At 40.5% G+C, this 15605-nt stretch overlaps 1 protein-coding gene across 2 annotated transcripts in view; it reads left to right on the top strand.

Annotated features, from left to right (window-relative positions):
- Mtus1 (microtubule associated scaffold protein 1) overlaps positions 1-15605 on the top strand; it is a 167450-nt gene that overhangs the window by 84368 nt on the left and 67477 nt on the right. The window contains exons 4-6 of one of the 2 annotated variants that reach the window (XM_042701021.1): positions 2342-2503; positions 11221-11352; positions 14111-14149. In XM_042701021.1, the coding sequence (XP_042556955.1) occupies positions 2342-2503; positions 11221-11352; positions 14111-14149 (333 nt within the window). The remainder of the gene's footprint in view (positions 1-2341; positions 2504-11220; positions 11353-14110; positions 14150-15605) is intronic. The other variant, XM_042701029.1, reaches the window with a different exon arrangement.

Below are 15605 nucleotides of genomic sequence, written 5' to 3'. Positions count from 1 at the left end.
GTAGCAAGTATTAAGTAGAGACTCATCTACTAACTTCTGCAGTCACTGGGTTGGGAACAGAGTACTGGATGGAAAGAAGGCTGTATCAGTCTCCAGGAAGGTGTAAGAGGAGAATAGAGAAGAATGCCCTGGAGAAAGGCAAGTGTGTGTGTGTGTGTGTGTGTGTGTGTGTGTGTGCTAGTGTGTGTGTGTGCTAGTGTGTGTGAGCTAGTGTGTGTGAGCTAGTGTGTATGTGAGGGTTTATGTGTATGGTTGGGGGCCTAACCTAAGGGGGCAGAAGTTGGTCCGAATCAATGCTAGGACTTCCTTTAAAATTAGATAGTAAGAAGATTAAAAGTATCCTTTGTAGATAATGCGAAACCCCTATTTTTAGCTTGAATGAGGTCCTTAACTATTCTTCTTTTTTTATTTTAATTTTATTGTCAAGGTGATGTACAGCGGGGTGACAGTTACATTCAGTAAGGTAGTGATTACATTTCTTGTCTAATTTGTAATCCTCTCCTTAACTATTACTCTTAGGAGGCCAGTGCGATACAGTTGGAAAGGAGTCACTACTGCGGGCTAGCTGTCGAGCAAGATGTCATATATCTTGTGATTGTTTTCAAGTGAATTTCTCTCAGATTAAATTTTTCTTTGTTCCCATACCTTCTAAATGACCACTAATTTCTTTTTTCATATGGCAGAATTTGTAGGCCTTGTATTGAGAGGGGAAGAGCTCTGGAAGGAAATGATAGGTGAATACAGTACTCAGAAAACTATGCTGAAGCGGATGGCTTCAGAGGCCAGAGCTCCTTTTCCTCTACATACATTAGATTTTTATGATTAAAATCAACTAGGACAAGGAACTGAGCATAACATTCTGGCAGAATTGCTTAGTAAAATGTGACAAGATCACTTTCATCATTAAAGGTCTTCCCTCTACCAACCCCTACTTCTTGATATTCTTCCATTATGGTATTAGCAACAATGAAAGACTTTTTAATTTATTGTCAAGGTGATGTACAGAGGGGTTACAGTTACATCCAGTAAGGTAGTGATTACATTTCTTGCCACATTGTATAGAAGATTGGCGGGGGAGGGAGGTGGACACATTTCTGATGAAGGAAAAAGTAGAGTTGTAATTAACATTAATAAGCAAGTAAATAGAAAAGCACTGAAAAGCATGAGTGGTGTGAGGATTCAGAAGGAAGGTAAGCCTGCAGTGAGCTTTTGAGATTGATTCAAGTGGAGAGGAGGGTAAAACGCTTCCCAAGAGGCTAAGAGTTGGACTGTGAAAGTGTTCATTTGTAGGTAGCAGGTGTGAGCCTACTAGATCTTTCAAACCAATAATGTGATTTGAAAGATCCCAGGAGAAGAAATATATACATTTTGTGGATAGGTGTAAACTTGATGAGTGTTAGAATTTTTTTTTTTTTTTTTGGCAGTCCTGAGGCTTGAACTCAGGGCCTGGGCATTGTCCCTGAGATTCTTTTGCACAAGGCTAGCATTCTACCACTTAAGCCACAGCCATACCACTTCCGGCCTTTTCTGTTTATTATACTGAGGAATCGAACCCAGGGCCTCATGCATGGTAGGCAAGCACTCTACCAATAAGCCACACTCCTAGTCCTACATAGTGTTTTTTTTTTTTTTGTCGGTTGTGGGTCTTGAACTCTCGGCTTGGGCTCTGTCCCTGTGCTCTTCAGCTCAAGGCGAGCGCTCTACTGTAGAATTTTTTTTTTCCTTTTCTGGTTTTGGTACTGGGGATCAAACCCAGGATGTTACACTTGCTAGGCAAGTGCTTTGCCACTGAGCAACATCCTGGCCCTGTGTTAGAAATTTTGAGGGGTGAATTGTGAGTTAAAAAAAGAATGCCAGTAATGTAGCGCCACCTGGTGTTGAAGTATGATTTTTTTCAAGTGAACTTTTCTCAGATTGTTTTTTTTTTTTTTCCCTTCTTTGTTTCCATCCCTTTTAAATTATCACTAATTTCTTTTTCATATGGCAGCTTAGCATATGCATGGGAGTTGGGGAAGGACATCACTCACTTCTTATGAACAATAGAAATAGTACTCACAGAATTTGTTTCTGCTTTGTCTTCCACTTGAGTGATGTCTGAGTTAATTCAGGTTGCAAGGTTAGAGCCACATTTCTCTTAGTCTAATTGCTTCATCCTTTGTGTTCTTCTGACTCTATAAATTCAGAATCAATAAGTCTGTGTAAATTTTCATATTTAATCGCTTCAGTGTTCTGAGTATTTTGAATTTGGACAACTCAGTGCAGAATATTGAGTCTTAAGCATCAGCTTTCAAGATGAATAGTAGTAGAAATTGGTTTTTCTTTTCTTTCTTTTAATCCCAAGGAAAACCCACTTCTTTGAAAACTGCCCAGCCATCCTGGGTGAATTTGCCTCGACCACTTCCTAAATCCAAAGCATCTTTGAAAAGTTCTACGCTGAGGAGGGCAGGAAGCACCCCGTCTATTGCCAGCGCCCACAGTGATCTGAGCACCTACAGCAATAATTGTAAGTCTTATGTCAGACTCCGGGAGCTGTTGAAATAATAGTTTAGAAGAAAAAACAATGTTCTGTAGAGAGTGAAATTTTTGTTTCTGATTTAGGAAAATTTTTGCACATAGCTTGTTGGGAAATTGCTCAGAAAGTTTGTCAATGGAACAAATGTGTTTAGGAACTCTCTTTTTGATGGATGTGCTGTGAAACACTGAAATAATTATGTGCAGAAGGCACCAGTTTTGTGGGGGAGGGGTTTGCATGAAGTAGCCTGAAGAACATTATTTGAATTGGAGGTATTTTTCATGTTTAATGAAAGAACAGCAACTAGAGTGTTCTTAGAACCCAACTAGAAATTCAGAAAAAGATTCCTGCAGTTTTATTTTGTAAACAGACTGTATATCTCCTAGTTGTGAGTTGTGTGATCTTTTACTTTGCATTCAGTGTAATATTAACCACAGGCCTTATTTTGAACTCTGTAAGCTCAGGAGAGTATTTTTTAAAGCTTTAAGTTATGGTAAATTCTGTCTTGTGTGTAAAGTAGATGAATCTATGCCTGTCATACAAAATGTGTTTGGGGGCTGGGAAGGTGGCTCAGTGGTGGAGTGCTTGCCTTGCATGCATGAGGCCCTGGGTTCAATTCCTCAGCACCACATAAACAGAAAAAAAAAAGCCAGAAGTGGTACTGTGGCTCAAGTGGTAGAGTGCTAGCCTTGAGCTGAAGAGCTGAGGGACAGTGCCTAGGCCGAGTTCAGGCCTCATGACTGGACCCCCCCCCCCCCAAAAAAAAAAAAAAAAAAGTGTTTGGGCTGAATTCTCATTTCCTTCTTAAATGCCCTCATAAAACCATGAGTTAATTCAAAAAATTTTGGAGTGACTGCTGTGCCCATGACAGGTGCAGCAAGGGATAAAGTTATAAACAAAATGGTAATAATCCATAGCTGCTGGATGCGTAGAATTCCATTGTGTGTATCTAGCATGTTTACTTGGTCACTTTGTCCCTTGGGGGACAATTGGGCTGGTTCTGTATCTTGGCTATGGTGAATGATACCACAGTGAACATGGTTGTGCTGGTGGCTTTACTGTGGCTTTATTGTGCTCTATTGGATAAATTGTATTAAGTTACAGACCCAGAGAAACAAAGGTTGCATGGTTTTCCTCATTTGTGGTAAATAAAATGTGTCTATAAATCTGTAAGTAAACATACTTGTGGTAAGCATGCCATTACAAATGAATTAACTGAAGTATAATAGATTGATGGAAAGCTCAAATAGTGTAATTCTTTAGAAAGACTGAGTCAAAGCCCAACAAAATATGTAAAGGAAATGGGTACTTGGAAGAGGGGGTAGTAAGGGCAAGGGGAGAGGGATAGCTGAATGAAAGGGGAGAATGCAATTGGATTACTTGTATATTTAATGACATTAAGAAAAATAAGGGAAGAGGTTCGTTCAAGGGGGGGTAAAAATGGAGAAGAGATAACACAGATTAAGGTGCATCGTACACATAAACTACTTTGTTAAATGGCAAAACATTTAGTACATATCCTAAAAAATTAAGAAAAGTGAGGGAAAAGGTAGGTTGGAAGAGGTGGGTAAGAATGTTGAAAGGGGTGACATTCAGATGCACTGTATTCATACACTGCTTTGTTGAGTGGCAACTCCTTTGTACAGCTACTTAAAGATAATAAAAATAAGCATAGTTGAAAAGATACTTACATGGATGAGTTAGAATATCAGGTAAAACAAGGTAGAGCTATACGAGGATGACTGGACAGCCAATCTGTATGTTTCAAGGAGAGATTAATTCCTTTTGCTGAGAAATTGGGGACAGCAAGATAAGGATTATTAAACCTTCCGGGTGTAATAAAATACAGGATTGCCATGTATTTATTGTTTTGTTAAACTAAGTCCTGTTATCTGGGTTATATAAATACGACATTACTGAGGCTCAGAGATTGTTGTTACTAAGTCCAAAGTCTCACAGCAAGTGTGTGAGAATGGTTCAGAAAAGATAAAGTGTTGAGGTAATGGTAATCAAACACATTTCTGGCAGATCACTTGCAACCCCAGTAGCTGGTCTGATCGACAAGAAGGTAGCACATTTAGGTGCTTTAGGAATACCAGACTAGGGTACTTCAAATTAAACAGGATTAAAATCTGCCTGTTCTTGAAATTTTGGAGTGGTGGCAGACAGGTAATTCCCTCTGGAATCTGGAAAGGTAATTCCTGCATGGATTCTTTTTAAGGTAATTGCTGTCCTAGCCTCCTTACTCCATTTCCTTAAGTATGAATTTTCAAAACATACTGCCTAAACACAATTGCCAGTATGCTCTCACATCCACGGTGATGAACTTGGTGACCCTTGAGGCAGACCACATTCCACAGTGCCAGATCCAGTGTTTTTGCATCACCAGCCATGTTAACTTGGCACTGTTTGTGTAAGGTGTCCGGCACTCCTCAGGACGTTGGGAAATGCTTCTGTCTGTTCCTTTTTGTCTGTTAACAAAGAGGTTGGCCGTGCACCCGCAGAGCCTGTCTAGTGGCTCTGTGTCCCTGTTTGCAGATTAAGTATTCACATCAGTGAGTCTCTTTCTTAGTTTGATTTGCTGGCTGGTTTAATCTGTGTTGTGTTGTGAGCGCCTTGGAGCTTACAGAATTCCACCCCCCTCCCCATCCTAATTCACTAAGAGCAAGCATGAGGAATATGGGCGTGAACATGGCTGCAGTTTTTCCTGCTTGAGTTTGCTTTGATCCTTTTAAATGACTGTACCAGGAGGATTTCGCAGTTGTACAGCAATTGATATTTCTTCAAAAATCTTTATCAATTCTACACTTAGTCCACCGGCTGGTTCAGAGAGGCAGTATGATGCTACCTTATTGACCTTGCTGGTCGTGGGATCCTACAGCCTGTGTATAATTCCTTTGTTAGCCACGTTTACTGGGAAAAGAAGTAGGTCGACGATTTCTGGTTTGATTTTCTTTGTAAGCATGCTTAAATTTCTTAATAAATTGATTTGGGACATCTTGATGGTTAGCTGTGGAACTTGTGTGTTAACTGTTGTAATTTTTTTCATGTTTATGCCTGTTTAGGATGTGAACGTATCTGTTTGGAAACAATTTTATTGTGTATGTGTTATGGGGCTCTAAAGAGAATTCAGTATTGTCGATGTTCTTGAGAAATTATTCTATTCTCAGATGAGTCGATGGTTTAATTTCTAATTAAAAAGCAGCTTTTGTGTATCTGGATTGCACTTGTGCAAATACAGAAAGTGTTTTCTTAGGATTAAAATGGAAACCTCATGTCTTATTATTTTCTTCATACTTATAATTAATACATCATTTCTATAAGTGTGTTAAACCTGTATATGTTTTTAAAGAATAGCTTTAAAAGATGAAAAAAAGTCGATCTTACCTGAAATTTTCCTGCTTCCCATAACAATAACGGAACGATCACATTAGGGAATAGCTTAATTCTTTTTCTGACAAGTGTTTTGATCCTTTCTGGCTTAAGCATTTGAATGCTTTTAAGGCGAGTGGCTCCCTCGCTTTGTCTGCCTGTTTCTTTGTGAGTTGATGCTGGTTGGGACATTGTTTAAGAACTTCTAAGATAGCCTAGTGTGCTTGTGAAATTAGCATACGTTTTGTGGAAATAAGGAAGCTGTGGAAGACAAACGATTTTTTTCTCACTTGGGAATTTTAGCAGGTTCTTTGTGTGTGTGTTCTTTTCAGAACAGAAAAATTTGAAGTGAACGGTAATGATTCTCTTTGGATATTAGCATCCGCTATTTTCTGTAGTTTCGACACCAAATACACACATGTATGTAGGTTAAGCATTATAACCTTTTTCAGACCCAGCTATCTTATTGTGTGGTTTTTCAGGTCAATAAATGGATGAAGACAAGTGAGATATTCTGGGTGGTGAAGGTTTACAGATCATTGTGCAATTTGGAAAAAGATGTCAGGGGATTCTAATTCTGCCACATTAGCAGGAATAGGAAGACCAGAGACTTCCTTCCTCTTCTACATTGGCCACGAAAGCATGTTTATTTCTGAGAGGCAGATGGTGTGGGGCAGTGGAAGAGATGCAAGACCAAATGTTCTTACACTGCCTTAGAAATAAGAGACGAAGTAGAGGAATGGAGTGAGTGCTCTTTGTCCCTTCACCTGGTGCCATCCCTGGGCTGAGACCTGTGAGACACGGAGCACTCACCTCGGCCTCATCCCACTTTTCTTCTAACTCCTGTGGAGGTGGACAACACTCTCTTAACCTCAGTCTTCCCATCTAATGAATGAGTGCAGGCAAGCTGGATCAACTCTTAAGTTCCTCCCAGTAGCAAATATCACTGACCTCTTGCATTTTCTTCAATGCCATAAGAGCTCTCGATCATTTTACCAGAGGGTGTTTTGAGTTGAAGTGATTTAAGTTAATGGAAGGAAGACCCTCATTGGCCCTCAGGTCTGTGTCTGTTTTATTTTCTTACAGGAATAGCCAGTGGGTGTGGTCAACAATGGTCAAGGATGAGGCACAAGCAGTTTATACTGTTAACTGCACATTCCAGGATATATCAGTACCTACACTCTTCTCAATGGACAACTTAATAAGGAAATACAGAACACTTAAACGTTTTCCTAAGGCGTATATGAGACTTTCTTGTGTGGTAGTATTCACATAAGAAGTTAGGGACTTATTTACTTACTAGGCAGGTGCTCTACCACTTGACCCACACCTTAAGCCCTTTATACTCCTAGTTATTTTGGGGATAGAACCTCATGTTTTGCCTGGGATGGCCTGGACCATGATCCTCCTTTTGCTGCTTCCTGTATAACTGTGGTGACAGATGTGTGCATGCCATTACACGCAGCCATTACATGCAGTTGTGATGAGGATCTTGTTAACTTTTTCCATAGGCTAGCCTCAAACTGTGATCCTCATAATCACTTCTTAATAGTTGGGATTACGGACATGAGCCACTGGTGCCTACCTATGGAACATTCTTAGTTCAAAGTTTCATTTTTTTAATTTAAAAGCTTGGACTCAGTAATAATAGTAATAATTTGATTTCTTTTTTCTTTTTCTTCTTCTTCTTTTTTTTTTTTTTGGTCAGTCATGGTGCTTGAACTCTGGGCTTGGGTGCTGTCCCTGAGCTCTTGAGCTCAAGGCGAGCACTCTACCACTCGAGCCACAGCGCCATTTTGTTTTTTTTTTGGTGGTTTATTGGAGATAAGAGTCTCATGGACTTTCCTGCCCAGGCTGGCTTTGAACCGTGATCCTAAGATCTCAGTGTCCTGAGGAGTAAGATTACAGGCGTAAGCCACCGGCACCCAGCTTAATAATTTGATTTTTAAGTAAGGTAGGCAGATGGTCTGTTCAGATGTTCTGGCAGAGTTCATGAAATGCACAAAACTGGTGGTTTCATGTGTGTGTGTGTGTGTGTATAGTTGAATAAAACACTGATGACAACTCTATCTGGAATATATTAAGTGCTAGCAAAAATAAGATTCTAGGATGATGAGAAACCCTTTTCCAATACATTTTCTCTTCTGTTCAGACTTTTCTAGGAATATGTCTTAATTTTCTTTTTAGATTTTTAAAATCTGTTTTATTTCACTGAAACCATACTTTCGCCTGGTGAATTGAAAATGATTCCAGAGAATCTGTTATTGTAGCATAATTGAGATGGTTAGGGCCAAACATTGGCATCATAAGTGAGGCAGTTTTAACTACACATTAGAGCTGGGACCTAGGTGTCCAGCTGTCGAATTCCATGTTTTGACTCTACAGACCAACTGTCCATAGTTTCTGACAAGCATTAATCTGGCCTCTGTGGGATTGAGTACCATAATTAGAGGATGACGGTCAGTGTGGCAGGTTTTCACACCTGCCATTCAAACCCACTGGTGATAGGTACAGTGGTGAAGTAATTCCCTGCCCCCCCCCCCCCATACCCCTTGGTTGTGCCCAAGCCAGGACCAGAGCTTAGACGTTGTAGATTCCATCCCATTGTTGAACTGTGAAGCTTTCCAGTGGCCAACAATACAGTAGAAGAAAAATCTGACAGCTGGGTATACTGACTCTGAATGAAGAAAGATTGAAACATCATCAGATCAGCTGTCCATGTTCAGAACTCCCATGGAGGGTAGGAGGAAGGCATCATGCTTTAGAACAATAGACATCATTCAAAGTGGGCTTTGCTAAGAAGCAGTGGAGCACTAGCATCGAGCCATTGTAGAGCTGAGAGAGAGATTTAAGGGTTGGGTCATAAAAGGATGATCACTGCTGTCCTTACCATTAATAAGGGACAGAAAATCCTAGGCTTTGAGTATATATCATATATTTGTGTATATTTTCATATGACTACACAAGTGTGTGTGTGTGTGTTTCTTGGAGTTAAGTGTAGACATTTTATCCTTGAAGTATGGACTTGTGACTCCCAGATGTTCTGAAACTGATGAATTTATTGTACTGAGCTTGAGAATTTGTTTACTGGACAAGATGTGTGTGTGTGTGCCTGTGCCAGCGGCTAAGCATAGCATGCGTATCCCATGTCCTTTGCTTCACTGACTAGACTTTTTTTTTAAACTAAATTCTTTGGAAACCAGAGATCTTGGTGTCTAAATTTTAGAGAGGCACGCATATAGAATCATACAATTTTATATTGCTTGAAAGTTGAACGAAAGTGAGTCATGCAAAATCTCAGCAACTTACAGCTGAGAATAACAAAAATTGCTTCAAGAAAAGCACAACTACAGTTCGGACTGTTATAAAACATGGCTGAGACGCTATTGTATTTTTTTACTTTCTTTATTAAATTTGATTCTGTATGAACTGAAATGTTCCTTGAAACCTGATGTATTTTCTGTGAAAATCTTTAAAAAAATGCAATTTTGCTACTGTCATTTTAAAACATGGACTCATTCCTTATCCATCCTTTCGAAAGTTAGGTTAAATTTTATAGTAAATAGGGTTTCATTCATTCATTTTTCGGGTACTAGGGACTGAGCTCAGGGCCTTGATCTCTTGCTTAGATTTTTCACTCAAGGCTGAAGCTACAGCTTCACTTCTGGCTGTCTACTGGTTAATTGGAGATAAGACTCAGCCCAAGCTTCCTTTGAAGGGAGATCCATAGATCTCAGCCTCCTGAGTAGCTAGGATTACAGACCAGAGCCACTAGCACTTGGCTAGTAGGGTTTTATTACGGTCATTTCTATTAGCTTCCAGTCAACATTGGAAAGACCAAGTGCTCGGTTCTGGGGAAGGTGAGAACTGGAGGGAAGGACAAGAAAATAAAAGAAGTGGGCTGGGAAGGTGGCTCAGGGGTAGAGCGCTTGCCTTGCATGAATGAGGCCCTGGATTGCATGAATGTGGCCCTCAGCACCACATAAGCAAAAAGAAAAAAAAAAATAAAAGAAGTTGTCAGCCAGAGGGATGTCTGTGTTGATTTGACCTACTATTAGAGATCTATCTGGGCATATGAAGAGTTAACAGATAACTGGCACAGAAACTGCATGAAGATCAAGAGAGCACACTAGCAGGTCCTTACAAGGTTCTGTGGTGACATCTACAAGCATTGTTATAGGAATTGTGATAGTTTAGCCTAGTGAAAATTTTCTTGCTGTCTTCACATTTAAAATGTGTTTGCAGACACATTGGGCATCTCAACCTTTACTAGAAATGTGAAATGAGGAGGGAATCCAGGTTGGTAATTAAGAAATTTATGAATGCATGCTGTGTAGCACAGTAGAACTGAAGAATTAGAATTAGGTTTTGAAGATTAAGAAACCAGCAATAAACAAGTCTGGTTGGGGGCTTTTTACATTGCCTACATTCTTGCTTTGTGTGTGTGTTCACATGATGTGTGTACACATGTGTGCATATTTGCATATTGGTACTAGGGCTTCAACTCAGAGCACATGTGCACGTTTGCATGCTGGTACTAGGGCTTGAACTCAGAGCTATTGGCTGTAGTCTATCATGAGTCATGCCTCTAGTCTTGCTTGCGTATGTGTGTGTACTGTTAGTGGGGCTTGAACTCAGGGCATAGGTACTGCCTGTTAGCTTCTTTTTTTAAATCAAGGCTGGCATTCTACCACTTGAGCCACAGCTCTATTTCCTGTCTTTTGCTGGTTAATTGGAGAAAAGAGTCCCACAATCTTTCGTGTTCAGGCTGGCTTTGAACTGTGATAATCAGATCTCAGCCTCTTGAGTAACTAGGATTACAGGTGTGAGCCACCGGTGGCTTGGCTCATATATCTACTACTAAGCAGCTGGGCTTACAGTCAGATCTTACCCATGTTGCTACCAAGGAATTTATCATTCTTGCAGAATTGCCATAGTGATGGCAATAGTGATGGAACTATCTGTTTTGGACCTGGACACTCCCTGTGGGTGCCCATTAGATAGGCTAGTTGCACAGCACAGATGGCTATGGAATTGGTCTCCTAATTTATCTGGGACCAATGCTGTATTGGACATAATGAATAAACTTGGAATTGGTCTCCTAACTTATCTGGGACCAATGCTGTACTGGACATGATGAATAAACTTGGATCATGCCAGGAAAAGTAGAATGTAGGGGGTTCTGTGGGTTATAGCTTCTGCTCTGTAGATCTCAACACTAAGTAATGATTGACAGATGCTTAGTGAACATGACTGACTCAGGAAAAAATAAAATGGGAAAGATTGGTAATTCTATTGATTTATGAAACAGAATGTGCTTTTCTGTTTTCTTACAGCTGGTAATGCCACTGTCCTCAAGTATGAGGAGAAACCTCCAAAACCAGCGTTTCAGAATGGCCCAGGATCCTTATATTTGAAGCCGTTGGTGCCCAGAGCTCACGTACACTTCCTTAAGACCTCTCCAAAAGGTGAGGACCTCTGCATTCCTCGAATGACTGCATGGTTTCTAAGGTTCTTGGCTGGTAGGAGGTTGTTCAGTTTGGACAATTAGATTTACAGTGTATTTAACAATGATCTATTTCTATAAATGTCTGTTTTACACTGAGTTCTTGTTCAGGCAGCTGGTCATTTCCATTTAACCACCTGATCTCTAGAAATCAAGTAGACAAAGATATCAGGCGAAATGAACAAATCAGACTTGTAGTGTTCAACCATTGCAATGCTCTACATAGAGAAAGGAATGAAAATGCTTGATTTACTTTTCCCTCTGCCTCAGTGTGCATGTTTATTACTTGCACGTCTGATCCTCCTTTTCCTTGCTCCTTATGTTTAAATGGTCTTGGGACACTTACTTTATAAATGCTGTAACTGTTAGGAATAATTTGACCTTAGGGCTTCTCAATTGTGAAGTAGATACTCTGTGGCTGGAGCCACACCTCCATCTCTTTTTCTTCTGTTCCTCTTTATTTTCCCCCCGTTATTTTATTTTTTAAGATCTTTTTGCTTGGGCCAGCCTGGGCTATGGTTTAAGATCTTTTTGCTCGGGCTAGCCTGGGCTATGATTTAAGATCTTTTTGCTCGGGCTAGCCTGGGCTACGGTGTTCCTCTATTTCTGCCATACTTTGGATGGTAGGTGTGTGCCACCCACCATGTGCGGCTTTTTCTGTTGAGATGGGGTCGCGTGAAGTCCCCCCTCCTCCAAGCTGGGAGGCAAATTTGATACCTGCACCATCTCTACCTTTCATGTCGCTGGGATTCCAGGCATGAGCCACTCAGAAGTTTTATTTCTGTCAACACCAAATAGCATTGTGTTGCCTTTTTTTTTTTTTAATTTAATTTTATTTGTGAACATACTGTACAGAGGGGTTACAATTACATGGGCAGGATAATGAGTACATTTCTTACCAAGCATTGCAGCCTCCTCCTTTGTTTACACTTCACATCCCTTCCCAGCCTCCCCCCTCCCCCCCAATCCCACTCCTTTCCTCCCCACCCCCCCCCCCCCCCCCCCGCACCGACATTGTAAAGCTCGTTTTGGACATGACAACTTGTACTTCTCATTGTTGCAACAGGTCCACCTGTATCCCTAAACAACTGGTTTTTCCCCATCTCCTCCACAAGTTATACTGACATCAAATATAGAGAAAGCAGGGGTTATACTGTGGGGGAGGGACATACAAAGCAACAAAGAGACAATCTTATAAATGCGTTAGAAACACATGCATGAAAGAAAAAACATTAAAATACATTTCTCTGTGTTGGAACATGGTTTTGTTTAAGTTTCACACGAAAATTGGGTGTAGTTGTTCCAATTATGTAAAGATTATATGGTAACGGAAGTTACTTATCCTGGTGAGCGTTTATCAACAGTTAGCTTTCGACGGGATTAAAAAGATACTGTGGAAAAAAATTTCTGTAGTGTTCCAGCAGGGTCGTAGCTTGTCAGATATATTTCTGAGCTATCAGATGGTCTCTCTGCTGGGCAGTCATCGGGATGTGAAAGTGTAATTTTTATTGATTGTGATAAAGGCCCCACAGTCCACACAACAGGAAAAATAAGCCCTGTTTATTTTTGGTGTCTGTTCTCTGTAGTGTTATAAAATGCCTTTCTGTTAAATTCATTGAGATTTTAGCAGAGTAAGAATGGATGCTAGGTTTTAATTGATTGGGACACAATGCTTTCTATTTATAGTGGCCACAGATTTTGAAAGACTGTCATTTTTGTAAAATTCCACAGGTAGAATAGGGTGGTTAATTCCAAGGCGCTCACCCACACGTAGTTATTTGTGGGAAATGACAATTGGATGTCAAGTGGTTGGTTCTTCTAGGGAGTGATAGCTTTTTACCTACTCTGCATTTCATATTTTATCTGTTTGGAGGAGAAAAAAAACGCAGGTCTGTTTATCTTTACAGTTTAAGTATATTTTTCTTCACAGCTGCAAAGAAATTAGCACTTTCAGAAAATACACATCAGTCTCTTAAAGCCTAGCCCCTTCCTCTGTCAGCAGTGGAATCGTATTGAGTTTAGTAAATGTGAACATTGAGCTCCACCAGGTTGCTGTAGGCTCGTGCTGTAATCATAGTTACTCAGGAGGCTGAGATCTGAGGATTACAGTTTGAAGTTATCCCAGGCAGGGAAGTCCATGAGATTCTTATCTCCAATTAACCACCAAAACACCAGAAATGGAGCTTTTACTCAAGTGACAGAGCACTGACCTTGAACAAAAAGCTTAGGGACAAGTGCCCAGGCATCGAGTTCAAGTTTTCGCAACAGCACACAGCCGCACAAGAGTTCCCAAGCTGGCGATGTGGGCTCAGTGGATGTGGGCTCAGTGGATGTGGGCTCAGTGGATGTGGGCTCAGTGGTAGAGCACTTTCCTAACATGTGCAGGGATCTGGAGATCGAATCCAGATCTGCCTCCAAAAGCAACTTCAGTTGTTCTTGATTGAAAAAGTACTCTGGCTTCTCCTGTTAGAGCTAGCAAACTTAATTTTTGGAAATGAATTCGTTCCTCTTATCATTTTGCTCTTTGGGATATTATACTTAAAATATATTTGATAAAAATGGATTGCCTTATTGGCTACTTTCTACGTGGAACCCAAGATGGGAGGGGTCAAGTGATTGTTTTTGAAAATATCACCATTCCATTTACAAAACGGGTTTGATTATGTGAGATCTTCAGCAAGCAATATATGTATCTTATGTGTCTTTCTTTTATATTTCAGGTCCTTCAAGAAAAAGTCTATTTACAGCCTTGAATGCAGGTGAGTGACCATTCTGAATATAGATGGAGAAAAAAAGCATCTTTTTTGTAAAGCCATGTTAAGTCTTTAAGAATCACTGTGATTTCTCTCTGGTATGCCTATAAATAGAATTTCAAGTTCGAAATGTGAAAACCGCTTGTGATGTGGGCCAGCAAAGCATTCATATTTGGTTTATAATTGACATGAGCCACCTGATCTGTAAAGACATTTTATGAGTAACATAATTTTAGTTTGGATGGTCTGTTAATATTTGGTTTATAATTGACATGAGCCACCTGATCTGTAAAGACACTTTATGAGTAACATAATTTTAGTTTGAATGGTCTTGTTTGTCCTTTAGCCTTAAGGTCTTTGAGTCTTTTGTCAGCTCATTTTTTTCTCTCTCTCTCTCTTTCTCTTTTTCTCACTCGCTCTCTTGCTGTGTGTGTGTGTGTGCGTGTGTGTGTGTGTGTGTGTGTGTGTGTGTGTGTGTTTACTCATTACTGGGATATTCAGGGTCTCATGCTGATAGGCAAGTGCTCTATCACTTCAACCATACCCCAATTCTTTCTACTCTTTTTTTTTTCTTTTTCTGTCATGGGGCTTGACTCTGGGCCTGAGCGCTGTCCCTCAGCTCAAGGCAAGTGCTCTACCACCTGAGCCACAGCACCACTTCCGCTTTTCTGGTGGTAAATTGTAGATGAGTCTGACGGACTTTGCTGCCCAAGTTGGCTTTGAACCGTGATCCTCAAGTCTCAGACTTCTGAGTAGCTAGGATTACAGGCGTGAGCCACCAGTACCCGGCTTCCTTTCTGTTCTTGTTTTGCACTTCTCTAAGACATCCTGCAGCTCCCAGGATTTGAACCACATTGGCACTGAGAATCAAACACTTAGGGAGATGTCACACAATGTGTTCACTCCATTTCCTGTGTCTTGTCAGTAGCTGATCAGGTCTCCCCTATCCTACTATTTTCTGCATCGAGTATAGTTAGTGAGGCCTCTAAGTCCCTGGCAGGAAATCTGAAGAAAGAGAAAGACCCTATTGCCTGATCTCAGCACAGTGACTGAAAAGCTACTTCAGCTCTGTGACCATGTCAGATGAGGATAAAGTGTGAGCCAAAAAGGAGGGAGAGCCTTGCCTTTCAGGAGCTTGCCAGATAGTCACAGAAATGCCGGAATCACCATTGCAATAAGAAAGGAGGGAAGGAGGAAAGGAAGGATGTTTTGTATGCTCTTGGGAGAGGTCTGGATTGAGGGATGTGGTATCTCCAGAGAAGCCTAGGCAGGAAATAGTATTCCATGAATCCCGTATGGAAAGCAAAAAGGGTGGATGATGTCGCTGAGGAAGAAGCTAGTATCTTTAATACCCCATTAAATGAACTATCGCTCAGTTTAATAAGGCAGTGGAATGTGAGGGAATTGAATCAAAATTGTTAATCTGTGTGTGTGTGTGTGTATGTGTGTGTGTTTGTATTTG

The sequence above is a fragment of the Dipodomys spectabilis genome, unplaced genomic scaffold, assembly GCF_019054845.1.
Source record: "Dipodomys spectabilis isolate Male_0828 unplaced genomic scaffold, ASM1905484v1 ptg000009l, whole genome shotgun sequence".
In the NCBI taxonomy this organism is placed as follows: domain Eukaryota; kingdom Metazoa; phylum Chordata; class Mammalia; order Rodentia; family Heteromyidae; genus Dipodomys; species Dipodomys spectabilis.
Note: the sequence above shows the minus strand (reverse complement) of the source record. Positions and strands in the feature narration are given on the sequence as shown.